The sequence below is a fragment of the Ursus arctos genome, unplaced genomic scaffold (assembly GCF_023065955.2).
Source record: "Ursus arctos isolate Adak ecotype North America unplaced genomic scaffold, UrsArc2.0 scaffold_7, whole genome shotgun sequence".
Classification (NCBI taxonomy): domain Eukaryota; kingdom Metazoa; phylum Chordata; class Mammalia; order Carnivora; family Ursidae; genus Ursus; species Ursus arctos.
The window spans coordinates 70945277-70960545 of NW_026623089.1; the positions used below are offsets into that span (position 1 = coordinate 70945277).

Sequence of the window (15269 nt, forward strand, 5' to 3'; positions counted from 1 at the left end):
GTCTCAGAGCTTCAACTCATTTCTATGTGGGCAGTTTCTCTTTCCTGAATTTAATTCCATCATATTTCTTTGCTCAAAACAAACACAACAAAACAAAGCCCTTCAGTGACCTCTAAATAGAATATAAGTTCAAATTCTCTCGCCTCACATTCAAGGACCCATTTAATATGACCTTAGGTGAAAAAATAAATAAGTGACAGCCTTAAACTATATTTATGGTATTGTTTCTTACTGATCCTTCATAGATCCTTATACTTGGGTAAAATCCATCATTCTTTATTTTCTCTATTCTTTTTCCCTTTAAGTCATTCTCTTTACCTGGAATGCTAATTCTCCAATATACCTCTCAAATTCTACTAATTCTTTAATGCCTATGTCAGATATAGAATCTATTAAATCTTCTTTCTCCACAGCTGTCTGATGAGACCCTCACTCCTCTAAAATCTACTCAGTCCTTTTTTTCTATTTATTAGGTACTTACCAGGTATTGTTTCTTACTATAGTGATTTGAGTACTTGTCTCCTCTCTCCTCTTGGCAGTGAAACTCTCTGAAGGCAGAGACCATGTCTGGTTCATTCTATAGCCCTTTGCCCTGTCCCAATCCCAGTGTATAATTAGGGCAGTTTCTAGCACACAGAAGCCAGTCAATGAGTATCAAACAAATGTGGATTGAGTGGGAAGAAAAATAATGAAAATCGAGATATCCAAAATCTAACAAAAAATGATTATACCTACCTATGTGCAAAGAAAAGTAGAAGTTTGTGGGGTTGTGACAAATGTAAGTATTAGTAGGAGGGTGAACTGCTAAAAGGAAATTGAAGATAATTGTCAATAATTCCAAATCTGGAGGAGATCCAAGGACTTCTGCTATAATTTTCACAAATGATCTACAAACCTCTCGGGGCATGGAGGTTAGCTGCCCCTCTTTGTGTTCCTGAAAAAATAAAAATCAAACTCTCTTTAGATTTCAAGAGAACTGTCAACTTAACTAACATTTTCATTTAAGCAACAGATTCCTTTTAAGACAGTGTTAGTTTACTACTCTAGTCTGACCATATTTATCATTAAACTGAGTTGCTACTTCCCAATTCAAGCAATCCTGCCATTAAAAATTCATTAAAACCAATGACAACTTACTTCTAGCCCATTTATCTTAATTAACAAGGCAACGTTATATTGTGGCAAACGCAAGCATGGCTCAGAAGCCAAACCACCTAGCTTTGCATTCTGGCTTCCCTGCTCATTAGCTGGGTGATTTGGGGCATATTTAATAACTCCATGCCTCAGTTTATCTATAATATGGGAATGATGATGTTACTTCATGGGGTTGTCATAAGGATTAAATGACACAGACTCTTGGAAGAGCACCTCACATCCAATAAGCCCCACATAAATGCTAGCTAATAGTCGCACCATCATGACTACTACCACCACCTCTGTACTACTACGATGGGATCACAAGGAGAAATTCCTGACAGACAAGACTGATTACATGACTACAGTGTGTGTCAGTTTACAAAGCTCTTTCTCCCAACAGCTCTGATAGGTTTTATCCTTCATTTCTAGAATGTGAAGCTCCAAGTGATTATATGACTACCTTAAACCACACAGAAAACATGTAAGTAGTGCAGCTATAACTCACACCCAGACCTCTGAACCCTCTCTGCTGCATCATAAGTGCCTCGTATAAGGCGACCTGGGAGAATGCCAAGCAATTACTAAACATAAAGACAGGTATAAATACATTATTTATACTCTCCAACTCCACCCCCCAATAGGTAGCGGTTGGCCTCTAGATCAAGACCGAGGGAGGTAAACTTCCTCATTTCCCTCTCCCCGTACATGTGATACAAGTGAAAAATGATACATCTCTACACCTACTTTTCTTCTTTTACTCTTGTGTAATTGCTGCATCAGTGCTGCTTCTGCCACAGGAATCATGCCCCTGGTGCCTTCCCCTTCCCTTTACCTTCCCCACCCCAGCCATTCATTCCCAAGTCCATCCCAGGCCATGTTTCCTCAATCTTGACCTCTCCACTGACCCCTTACAAAGAGTCACTGGTATCTACTTCATTAAAAAAAGAATCCCCTGGGGCACCTGGGTGGCTCAGTTAGTTAAGTGCTTCACTCTTGATTTCGGCTCAGTTCATGATCTCAGGGTTGTGAGCTCAAGCCGCGCACTGGGCTCTGCTGGGCACGGAGCCTGCTTAAGATTCTGTCTCTCAGGGGCGCCTGGGTGGCACAGCGGTTAAGCATCTGCCTTTGGCTCGGGGCGTGATCCCGGCGTTGTGGGATCGAGCCCCACATCAGGCTCCTCCGGTATGAGCCTGCTTCTTCCTCTCCCACTCCCCCTGCTTGTGTTCCCTCTCTCGCTGGCTGTCTCTATCCTGTCGAATAAATAAATAAAATCTTTAAAAAAAACAAAAAAAGATTCTGTCTCTCAAAAACAAAAAAGATTCTCTCTTTCTCTCCCTCTGCTCCCCCACCCCCCCAACCAAATCCCTTAACTTGAACTTTGGGAACCTTTTGTTAACTTTCTGTTTCTCTTTTCTTTTGCTGCTAGACTTTTTAATCATTATTTATTCTCACTACCTCCAATGAATCTACCACACGTGCTGCCTAAAGTCCCCAAAACCTGATTCTTGCCTTCTTCATTCTACTGAAATCTTGCAAGTCATTAAGAATTTCTGTCAGTGGCCCTTTACTTGTCCACATTTTCTTTGAACTTCCCACATTATTTGGCTCTGGAGACCACCTTTTTCTTTCTCCCTCTGCCCACCCTGGCTTTCACTTTGCTGTTTCCTGGTTCTTCTCTTAGCTCTTCAACTACTCTTTCTACATCTTTCAACAGTTTCTTTTTCCTGCTTCACACCTGAAAATGGATATTTCCGGAGGTGCAAGCCACAGCCCTCTACGATCCTTCCACTACACTGTTTATCTTGTAGCGCTTATTGGCTTCAATGCAGACAGTCCCTCTCATCCATCTCCCCAGTTCCAATCTTGCCCATCTAAGTGTCCAGTGGTCACAGCTGCTGAATGCCCCACTGTAATCTCAGATGCAGAATGGAAAGCGACAAAACTTGCGTGTTCAATTCTTTCTTTCATGATGCTATCACCCTTCTAGTCTCCAGGTGGAAATTTTGCGTAACATATTTCATTTCTCCTGCAGCTCCTATTTAGACAGAATCAAGCCCTATTAATTCTCTTTACAATCTCCTTCATATTTGCTCCTACTTTTACAGTCCTGTTTTCATCACCTTAGTTCAGGTTCTTTACACTGTACTCATGAACCAAGGAAACTGCCCCATATCCAATATACTACCAATTTATCACTCTTTCTTAAATACTCTGAGATGCTCTAAAAACAGCAATTAAGTTCATTTCTTTATATACTTCCCACAATAACTTACATAAAACAATTCTTAATAACTGTTAATTTGATAATGGGCTCTTTGAATGAAGAAGGATGAAGAAATATACTTTTCAGGAAAAGGAATTGGTACCTCAGTTTTTCTAGCATTTTTATAAATATATAGAAATGAGAATATACATATAGAAATCTCCTAGTTTACAAGTGTTACTTCTCTGACATGGAAGACTGAATAAGAACTTAACACTGTCGCATGAACTCTTTGAAAATTAGTCAGCAAGTTTCAAAATGGATATACAAAAAAACTGATTTAGAGAAAAATTGCTGCATAAATGTTACATAAACTATTCAGCAAGCAAGGGGCCTCCAGAGATCACTATATTGTATTCCTGAAGACGGCAGTCTAATTTGCCACAGGGCCGAAGAAAGACAATAAAATGTTTTTGTTTTTTTAGAATTCACTCATTCAACAAATATTTATTGGGTGCCTGTATGTGCCAGGTACTGGAGTTACAGTGTGATCAAGAAAAAACTATCTGCTGGAGAGGAGTGGGATGGGGGGACTGGCGTAACTACGTGGTGGTAATTAAGGAGGGCATGTGATGTATGGACACTGAGTATTATATAAGACCGATAAATTACTGACCTCTACCTCTGAAGCTAATAGTATATTATATGTTAATTAATTGAATTTAAAATTAAAAAATAATCAAAAAAAGAAAAAGAAAAAAACATTATCCTTGCCCTCAGCAGGTTTACAGAGAGAAATAAACCATAATTTCAGAAATGACGACATGACACTAACAAATGCAGATGTGTGGAGCAAGTTAGGGGAAGGGCAAGGGTTACTTTAGATGGATAGAGAAGGGAGGGCTTCTCTCAGGAAGTAAATTTAAAGTGGAGATATGAAGGACAAGCAGGAGGTGGCCAGATGGGAAGAAAAGGATCAATAACTTCTCAGTCAGAAAAAATATCATGTGCTCTGAGATGGGAAAAAGACTCTCTTGTTTAAGGAAGAGAAAAAAAGCCAGGCGGCTGCAGTGGCATGAGGCTGGTCACCAGAGCATATAGCCTCTCTTTAGATATTGTCAGAGATTTTGGATTTTATCCCAAGTACAACAGGAAGCCACTGATGTCATCCAAACAAAGGCATTAAAAACATAATTACTACTCCCAGGGGATATGTGAACTTACCTGACCTGATAAAGTTCTACTAGATGCCTCGTTGAAAAAACAAACGACCTTGAAAAATATTCTCGTACACTGACCAAAGTGATAAAAGGACATTGCGAAGGCAGAGCAAAAGATTTAACTAGAAACAAGGCCAAAGCACAGACACTTCTGGTGAGGTGCCACTTTTTCATATAATATTTTGGATATGTTTTCAATATGCTACTTCTAGTACATATAATAGATCTTCGGCAAATACATACTTATTAAAACAAAACATACTTGCACTTGTTATTTAAGGAATGTGGAATAAGTTTCAGTTAGCAATAATCATGCCTCAGATAAATCTCACTGGCCACTGTACTATCACCATGCAAAGCTCACAACAAGTGAAAATTTTGCTATTGTTGATATTCAAGAGATTACAAAATTATTATTATATCCCAACATAGAGACACCACAGAAATACAGTAGTTGTTGTTCTATTGTAATTGAGTAGGAATGATGGAAATGTGAAAGTCAAGCTCTAGGAGGCAGGGGTTGAGAAGAAAGAATCCAGGAGAATAGGGAAGATAAGACAGAGAAAAAAAATTCCTTGCATTGCAAGTCCCACAAAAATGTGACTTCACAGTACTGAGTTACTAAACAAATAATTGCGGAAAATATCTCCCAAAGTAAAGTTACGTGCAAAGTAAAGTACCTGCAAAACCTGACAAGTCAGTAGAAAGTGATGGACCACTCGGGCTTTCAGTAACTGCTTAATGTTAAAGACCTGCTGGTGGTGATCTGCTCTGATGAGGACTTCTAAAGCCACCAGCAGCGTTTCCCAGGCTCCTTGCTGAGAAAATAAACACATAACAATCAGCACATGGTTACTGAAAAACACGCTACATGCTTTTTAGAAGACATATATCAGTCTATCACTGCGTGTATATTCAGGGTCAAAGATTAAATTTATCTGAAAAAAGCAAATCTTAACATGTACTCCACACTATTATTATTATTTTTTTAATCAATAGCTCATTTCTAAATACTTACAATTGAAAGCAATATTGCATTAGGTGCTTCAGTACATTAACCTTTCTGCGATGTTATCTAATATATAGTATTCTCCAGAGATGAATTATCTTGAGGGATTTATTCAATACAGAGAAACACATTATCAATATAACTTTACAAATTATTTATTCAAAGAGCATTACTAAAAATGCATAAACTTCTATAATTTGTGTATACAGAACTTAATTAAATAATTTTAGAACAAACTGCACTAAATTGAAAAAACTGACAATGTGAAAATTCTGCATTTTTGGATTGATTTACAAATTTTAAGTACAAATAACAGAATTCTGTGCATGATTACTGTGTATCTTCAAACATCTTTTAAGGTGCCTTAAAAATGACTCCCCCATGTAGAATCAATCTTAAATTACTCTCAATAATGGAGAAAGAGGAATCTTCTATAGATAACTAATATTGAAAGATAATCTTCACCTCATTTTATTGTCCCAAATGACCTTTCAACAAAGCTGTTAACAAAAGACAAAATTAACTGGTTTGGGCTGCAGGTTTTTCTACTTCTCTTGCTATTATTTGATGGTAATGAACAATGAAAAGGCCAAGGAATTGACAGATTTAATCATACTATTATAACCAAGGCCTCTCTCTTCATAAGATAGGGGTCAAAATGCCCTAGAAGAACAAGGCATATGAGAAATGGAGCACAAGGCAGCCCAAGTATGAAAACTTGATTCAGGTTTGAAAAACAGTACCAAATAGAACAGTGGCAAAGTAAACAACCAACCAAAAACAAAAGATGAACTCAGTTAAAAATTATTTAATAGGAAAGAAAACTTTACTTCAAACTCACAGAAGTATTTGTGTGTATTACTACTGAATTCAGTTAAAAATGTTCTGTTTTTCAATCAACCACCCCAAATCAGCATTCTCTTTTTGAAATACTAACTAAAACAACTGTTGACCATTTAGTTAGGTTCGATCTTCTGATCTACAATCGAGTTGTTTACTATATGTTTATATTTATACTGCCTTTGTCTGTTTACATCTGCTATCACTGTACATTTGCTTTTTCTTCATGCAACATTACACATTTTTATACATACACATTTATGATTATTTTTTATTCTGAAATGAGAATTTATTCAGGCTGAGAAAAGAAATCATGACAAATTACAAAGTTAAAAGTTGGTAAGTAGGACAAAGTCCAGAAAAAAGCAATAGTTCAGTTGGCTGCTTAACACAACACTATAATACTTTCCCTCATGTGGGGCTGCATATTTTTTAATTGCTTCTTTTTTTTTCTTTTGAAGAATAATTGACATACAATATTGTATTTGTTTCAGGTACAGAACTTAGTGATTCAATATTTATATACATTATGAAGTGGTTACCACAAGAAATGCAGTTACCATCCATCACTATACAAAGTTGTTATCATATTATTGGCTATATTCCCTATGCTGTACCTTACATCTCCATGTCTTATTTATTTTGTAACTGGAAGACTATACTTTCATATGACAATACTTTTGTAACATAATTTTCTATAGGAAGATTAGAAAAATAATTCTGTCCTTACTCTAGCATCCTTGGTCAAAATTAATCTTTATTAATAATAGATTACAAAGTTTTCTTTAAGCTTCCCAACTCATTATTGATAATGAGTAAATCTGGGGGAAAGTTTTGGCAAATTTAGGAATAACTGATTTTTTAAAAAAAATTCTAAAGGTATATACTTTGAATTGGTCTTTAATTATGTTTGATGGTAATGTTGTTATCTCTAAATAGTGCTAGACAATCTATAGTCTACACTAGAACTAAGGAGCTTATATGAGCCTATATCATGAAGATTGTTTAAAACTAGGGCACTGGGTGCCTGGGTGGCTCAGCTGGTTGAGCATCTGACTCTTGACATTGGCTCAGGTCTTGATCTCAGGGTTGTGAGATCAAGCCCTACACTGGGCTCCACACTAGGCATAGAGCCTACTTGAAAAACAAAGAAACAAAAAAGTCCCCCCCAAAAAAAACAAAACAAAACAGCAACAACAAAAAAAACTAGGGCAGAAAGGAAATAGCCCTGTATTCATTCTCTGGCTGGGTCCTTGTGAGGACCAGTGTTAAGATGCTGTGCCTAGACTTAAGATCACCCATGTTTCTCAACTTATGCCTATAATGAAGCCAAGGCTTCATAGCCTTGCCCTAAATACCCCGATTCAGCTCTACGACTCCTGAGCAACTTGGCTGCCCTACTCAGAAGTATGTACATTTCTCTCTCCTTGACTCGACTCTCCAGACTCTTAGCAGGATCCTCTTTGAGTGTTTATGGTAATTGCAAGTCCCCAGCTGATCTGAATGAGTGACATGTTCTCTAGCATGAGTACTGCTCTAGTTATTTCTAGTCAGGCCAAGTTCTGATCCTAACCCTCCAGCTCAGCATTACCCATGCTGCTCAAAAACTTGCAAAGAAAATAATCTCCACATTTCCATTTATAATTAACATTACATTGAAGTAGTAAGTTTGTTCTGTTCTCCAGAATGATTAGATGAATATTTAAAAGTACAAGTCTCTGTGCAGCAAAGGAAACAACCAACCTATGGAATGGCTGAACCTATGGAATAGGAGAAGATATTTGCAAACACATATCAGATGAGGGATTAGTATCTAGAATATATAGAGAACTCCTACAACTCAATAACAACAAAAATCAAATAATCCATTTTAAAAACAGACAAAGAACTTGAATAGACATTTCTCCAAAGAAAATATACAAATGGCCAACAAGTATATGAAAAGGTGCTCGTCATCACTAAATATCAGGGAAATGCAAATCAAAACCACAATAAAATATCATCTCATACCCAATAAGATGGCCACTATCAAAAAACCAGAAAATAACAATTGTTAGCAAGGATGTGAAGAAATTAGAATCCTTGTACTTTGGTGGTGGGATTGTAAAATGGTGCAGTTCTTATGGAAAATAGTGTAGAGATTTCTTTAAAAATTAAAAATAGAATTACTATATGATTCAGCAATCCCACTTCTGGGTATATATTCAAAAGAATTGAAAACAGGATCTCAAAGGAACATTCACACACCCATGTCCATTACAGTATTAATCACAAAATCCAATCTATGGAAGCAACCTAAATGTCTATTGACAGAAGAAAGGATAAAGGAAACATGGTATATACATACAATGGGTATTATTCAGTGTTACAAAAGAAAGAAATTTTGTCATATACCACAACACAAATGAACATCAAGGACATACACTAAGTGAAATAAACCAATCACAGAAAGACAAATACTGAATGATTACACTTCTGTGACATACCTAAAGTAATCAAATTTGTAGAAACAGAAAGTAGTATGGTGGTTGCCAGGGACTCGGGTGGGGGGCAGGAGAAATAGGGGAAGTTGTTCAATGGGGTAGTTTCAATAGAGCAAGATGATAATGTTCTAGATATCTGCTATACAACAGAGTATATATAGTTAATAATGTACTGTACACTTAAAAATTGGTAAGAGGGTAAATTTATGTCATATGTTTTTTACCATTAAAAATAAAAGCACATGGGGGTACCTGGGTGGCTCAATTGGTTAAGCATCTGACTCTTAATTTCGGCTCAGGTCATGATCTCAGGGTCATGAGAGCGAGCCCCACATCACATCCAGCTTTGCGCTCAGTGGGAAGTCTGCTTGAGATTCTCTCCATCTCCCTCTCCCTCTGCCCCTCCTCCCACTCAAACATTCGTGCATGTGAGCGCTCTCTCTTTCAAATAAACAAATAAATCTTAAAAAAATTAAATAAATAAAAGCACATGCCTTGGCTTTATTCCATATCTTCCAGTCAAGCAATAGCTCCTCCAGCAGTTTAACATCTTGGATTATAGCATTAGACTCTACATCCAATTTAAACTCTCCATTCTCATTGACATGAATAATATCTTCACCACAGCAACCTTCGAGAAGGGTCTATGGGAAATTAGCATTAATACAAGATGCATTAACAGATGATTAATCCAAAAATTCAACAGAAACATTAAGCTTTCAATCTTAGCATTCATAACATTAAATTCAAAGGAAAACTAGTGAATAATTCAACATTTCACAGGGTATCTTTAATTTGTTTTGCAAAACAATTCAAATTAGAAAAATACCAACTTTCAAATATTTGTAAATGATTATTCAGTTTCAAATATAGGTAAAATAAGCATTCTATTTTTATTTTTTATTTTTATTTGTTTTTCTTTTATTTTTTAAATTCAATGAGTCTGTTAGGATTTTAAAACTTTTCCAAAAAGTACTAAGGATTCATGCCATAAATGAATGGATCTCGATATTTTAAGTAGTGGAGGGTTGAGGCACATGTGAAGAGATAGTCTTTTGCCTTACTACTGGTACCCTCAGAGAGAAATAGTTTCACAATGTTACCAAATGCTTTTAGCTAGAAAGGTGTTTAAGTATATGATGATAGCTGGATCAAAATAAAAACTAGTATAGCTTTAGAAAACTAACTCTCTAGCAGCATTGCCTACTGGAAGTGGCATAGTACTGGATGTTCAGAGAACTGGGTTCTCTTCCATAACTGGGAGCTGAGACAAACAGCATCTCTGTGGGTCTTAATTTCATCAGCCTACAGAATGAGGGGCCAGCCCTAAGAGACAGCTCCAGTTCATCCAGATCAAAATTCTATGAGTTAACTTTTTTCTCACACTCTTCTAAAATGCTTTAAACAAGACAAAAATGTAATTATGTAAATGATGAAGAAAACCAGAAGAGTATCTTAGTTTGATTAAATATATACTGTTGAGTTTCCTTCGTTTTCTTCAGGAATAACTGAAACACAAAATTCTGTTGTTGGAAGACTAATGAAGAGAGAAATATCATTGCACAGGAAATTGTAAGAATAAATTTTATGAGGACATACCTTCAAAACATGAAAGCCTACAATGCATTTTTGTTTAATCAACACCTGATGAATCATGGAGAGCCCATTACAATTTTCTAATTCATGTGTTCTCTGTTGGTTATATTTAGTTAATGAGAGTATAACTCTCAATGCTAATGCTTGAGTTTCTTCACAGCTACTGAGTTCCACAACCTAAAAAAATATATATATACATATATATTTTTTAATTTATTGAGAGAAAATTTTAACATGTATGGTTATCTACTATTATATAACATCAATCCATCAGTTTTATTTCAAAGCTGTTTTTTTGCTCACACTTCACTTGTCATTACTTAAGCATTATAAATAAACAAAAATGAAAAGCATAAATCCCATGATCTTTAGTCTCTTAAATATACTATAAATGAACTAAAATAGCATTTGCAACTAACTGTATAAGTCAGTAGCATTTATTAGTGATCTGAAATGTCAGCAATATGCCTCAGGTTTTTGATTAGTCCATCAACAAACAGGCTCTGCACTACATGCTGTGGAAGATAACAAAGTAAAAGGCATGATATTTGCCCCCAGTGGGGCCTATTATCCAGTCAGAAGATAAGATATATGTAAACCACAGATTTGCCTTGTACTTCAATTAAACCAATGCTTCCTGACAACTACTATACATGAAACACACACCTTATTATCACGATTAAAGGAAAAGACGAATGAGATATGAGTGTTACAAGGGTGCAGAAACTATTTCTGACTCTACTCTGCTTGGGTTAGGGAAGCCTCAATGGAGAGAAGATGGCCTGGAAAGACAGCAAAATCCTATTAAGTAGGAACAGCAGGTGGCTGGGAGCGAGAGACAGGAGAAGGGTAAAGGCCTAAAGCTGGAGTTCCTGGTACAGTTCAGACGCTGCAAGTCACCTATTTGGCTGGATGGCAGACGTTCAGTTTAAAAGGCAGCCTATGCATGCAAGGTTTTTAAGGGGACTAAATTTTATTTTTTGTAGGGGAGGAGGAAAAACAGTGAAGAAAGCAAGTGTGACAATATACTTTAGAAGTCTTATTGTCAAGACCCTAAATGTGGGTAAAATAAAAGATTAACCATTTTCTCTAGGATCTAGTCACTGTGTAACAGTAATCATAACAAAATTATGTTCAGTAACTTCATGAAAGAGGGAAAACCAAGGATATACGTTATACAAAGCTATAAAAGTCAGTCATGAAATGTTGATGAGGAGTTAAAAAGCTTTTAATTTTAAAACACTATGGGAGAATCAACTAGGTACTGGATGCAAAAAAAATTTGAAAAAGGAAGAAAAGAAAAAAACAGCTTAGAGTATGGTGAGTCAATGCTGACAAAATATTTATAAGAACAGTAATGATAATATCAGACACTGATGTGCCCCTTAATGCAAAATCAATCAAAGGTGGTGGTCCCATCCAGGAAAGCAAGTCAGTTAGGGAGACTGTGAAAATTGGGGAATGTTGCAGAAGTTATACCTAGGAATAAAATTCTGAGGATGAAAGAAAATCAAGGCTGCTTTAGTTAAACAACGAAATGGACCTTGAGGAAGGAGAGATGATTAGTACCATTTGTACCCTCAACTTAGGATTTCAGCAATCCCTGTAAACAATCAGTATATACTTATTGACTGTCTACTCTATGTCAGGAAAGATATTGTCCCTGCCCTAAGACAACTAAGTAGAACAGATAATGAAACAATTTATTCTAATATAGTACTCATGACATTAGTCAAACTTTTTATATTTCTCCTTCTCTTTAAAAAAACTTCAAACAAACTCAAATTATTTTTTGTACTTATTTGCTGACACTTGTTTTTTTTCCATGCATCTGGAAGCATGCGAAAAACAAGTTTCACAAAACTTATTTTAAAGAATACATTCCTGGGGCACCTGGGTGGCAGTTGGTTTAAGCATCCGACTCTTCGATTTGGCTCAGGGCAGAGTCTGTCTCAGGGCTTGATCTCATGACCCTGAGACAGACTCTGCCCTCAGTAGGGAGTCTGCTTAAGACTCCCTCTCCTTCTGCCTCTCCCTCTGCCCCTCAACCATGCTCTTTCTCTCAAATAAATAAATAAATATTAAATATATATACATATATATTCTTTATCTATGGCCATACCACCTTGAACATGCCCAAATGTCCAAAGAACACCTTTCTTCTTTTTGTTACTATAACATGTATCTTTTTCCTCATTGACAATTTAAACCTTGTACATTTATTAATTTATTTAAATGTAATATCTACATCCAATGTGGGGCTTGAACTCATGACCCCGAGATCAAGAAACAGATGCTCTACATACTGAGCCAGCCAGGAACCCCATTAAATCTGGTACATTTAATATTTAATTGTTCTAATTACATTTCTGGATAATAGAAAACTTCTAAAATCTTCACAAAAAAGAAATTTTTTTCTGCCACCATGTGTGGCAGAAAGCTTGATGACATCCTAAACAACATGTGAGTTTATCTTAAAAGTTTAATATAGTTGATTTATAATTGTTTTTGTAATTTAAAAAAACCACTGAAATTTATTAGCATTAAAGAAGTAGTTTCTCTTCAGATAAAACTATAATCAGTGATTCTTACCCTAGCAAAGAGAAAAACAAATATACCAGTTCCACCAATCTCATGCAGAATGCCTTGAATAGTTTTACATTCAGTAGGTCGGAGATTCTTTAGATGATGAGGTTCTAACAAGATGCTCTGAACTTCTTTTGAGCTGAAGGGTCTTTGGGCAACTTGGGTTTTCATCTGACCTTTAAGTCTAATAACCGGCTCGTAGATGGTATACTGAGCAGGACAGTTAGTTGTATAAACAACTGAAAGACTTTCCTGAAACACAAATATTTTCCTTTAGTACTTAAGCAAAATTTAAGAAGTTATCAACCAGCAAATAAATATCTCAAAGTGAAAAGGTACCCAACAAATTGTTTTCTTTGACAGACACTACACTAAACAAAGATAAACATGAGGAGCAAGGTGGCTCCCCACAAAGGAAAAGATCAGTTTCAATTAGTAGTGACCAGGAGTATAAACCTCGTGAAGGCCGAGAAAGATTACAGCTTTAGTCATTTTAGAATAAACATGAATTATACTTACTGTTGCTACTAAGAACAGCTGAGTCTTATACCACACTCATTTCATACCAGGCCCTGTTGCTTGCACTTACAAATATTAACTGATCTTTACAACCTTATAAGATGAGAACTCTGAGTCAATGACTTCGAAATTTTTGACTTGAGTTTGTTCACAGGTTGGCTACTCATTTAAAAGTGACTGTAAGCCAGATCTTTCCACTAGAATAAAATTCCAGACTATCATTATTCCTAACTAAAACTGAAAAGAATTTACAATATTTCTCCCCCACAGAGGGTAGTTTCAGTCAGGTTCTAACTTCAGGTAGGGAGCTCAGGCTCAGGGAAATCATGTCCTGTGGTCAGTGCCTTCTCACAGAAGCTGTGGGCCTTGGGCTTTGACCACTTTCAACCACGGTGATTTAAATACAGTTTCATCCAGACATCATCTGGTATGTTTGCATACCAACTAACATGACTACACAGTCTACTGTATATGATTATGCTGGGCAAAACAAAACCTTAAACCTGCAGTAGTTTTCATGAGCAAGCGGACAAAATGTTCATCTGCCGGAGACAAGTCCCACCTGGCATCAGGGCCTTGCCAGACTTTCCGCTCATGATTTCACAATCCCCAAGATACTAAACAAGGTTTAAAAAAAAAATGCTTTCTAGAAAGAGTTTTCACATCAAACCCTTCTAATTTTCATTTGTGATAATTTATGTTAAATTTTATGAATTATGTAATTCTTTTCAAGCAAAATAAAAGGATTAAGGTAATTGTGTGTGTGTGTGTGTGTGTGTGTGTGTGTGTATGTGTGTGAAAACAAATGGACTAACCAAAAACTAGAGAGTTAAAATTATTATTATTTGAACAAACACCAGTTGTATGAACTCCTTGGTCTCCCTAAAGCATGGATTCTCAGTGTGTGGTCCTGAACCAGCAGCATCAGCATCATCTGGGATTTTTATTTTTTATTATATTATGTTAGTCACCATACAGTACATCCCTGGTTTTTGATGTAAAGTTCGATGATTCATTAGTTGCGTATAACACCCAGTGCACCATGCAATATGTGCCCTCCTTACTACCCATCACCAGTCTATCCCATTCCCCCACCCCCCTCCCCCCTGTAGCCCACAGTTTGTTTCTCAGAGTCCATAGTCTCTCATGCTTCATTCCCCCTTCTGATTACCCCCCTTCTTTATCCCTTTCTTCTCCTACTGATCTTCCTAGTTCTTATGTTCCATAGATGAGAGAAACCATATGATAATTGTCTTTCTCTGCTTGACTTATTTCACTTAGCATTATCTCCTCCAGTGCCGTCCATGTTGCAGCAAATGTTGAGAAATCATTCTTTTTGATAGCTGAATAATATTCCATTGTATATATGGATCACATCTTCTTAATCCAGTCATCTGTTGAAGGGCATCTCGGCTCCTTCCACGATTTAGCTATTGTGGACAGAGCTGCTATGAGCATTGGGGTGCATATGGCCCTTCTCTTCACTACGTCTGTATCTTTGGGGTAAATACCCAGTAGTGCAATGGCTGGATCATAGGGTAGCTCAATTTTTAACTTTTTAAGGGACCTCCACACTGTTTTCCAGAGTGGCTGTACCAACTTGCATTCCCACCAACAATGTAGGAGGGATCCCCTTTCTCCACATCCTCTCCAACAATTGTTGTTTCTTGCCTTGT

At 36.6% G+C, this 15269-nt stretch overlaps 1 protein-coding gene across 4 annotated transcripts in view; it reads right to left on the reverse strand.

Moving 5' to 3' along the window:
- LYST (lysosomal trafficking regulator) overlaps window positions 1-15269 on the reverse strand; it is a 186874-nt gene that overhangs the window by 87589 nt on the left and 84016 nt on the right. For all 4 annotated transcript variants that reach the window (XM_048218849.2, XM_048218847.2, XM_057308234.1 and 1 more), the window contains exons 17-21: window positions 13081-13326; window positions 10492-10665; window positions 9387-9536; window positions 5241-5378; window positions 736-934 (exon numbers count right to left, since the gene is read on the reverse strand). In XM_048218849.2, coding sequence (XP_048074806.1) covers window positions 736-934; window positions 5241-5378; window positions 9387-9536; window positions 10492-10665; window positions 13081-13326 — 907 coding nt within the window. The remainder of the gene's footprint in view (window positions 1-735; window positions 935-5240; window positions 5379-9386; window positions 9537-10491; window positions 10666-13080; window positions 13327-15269) is intronic.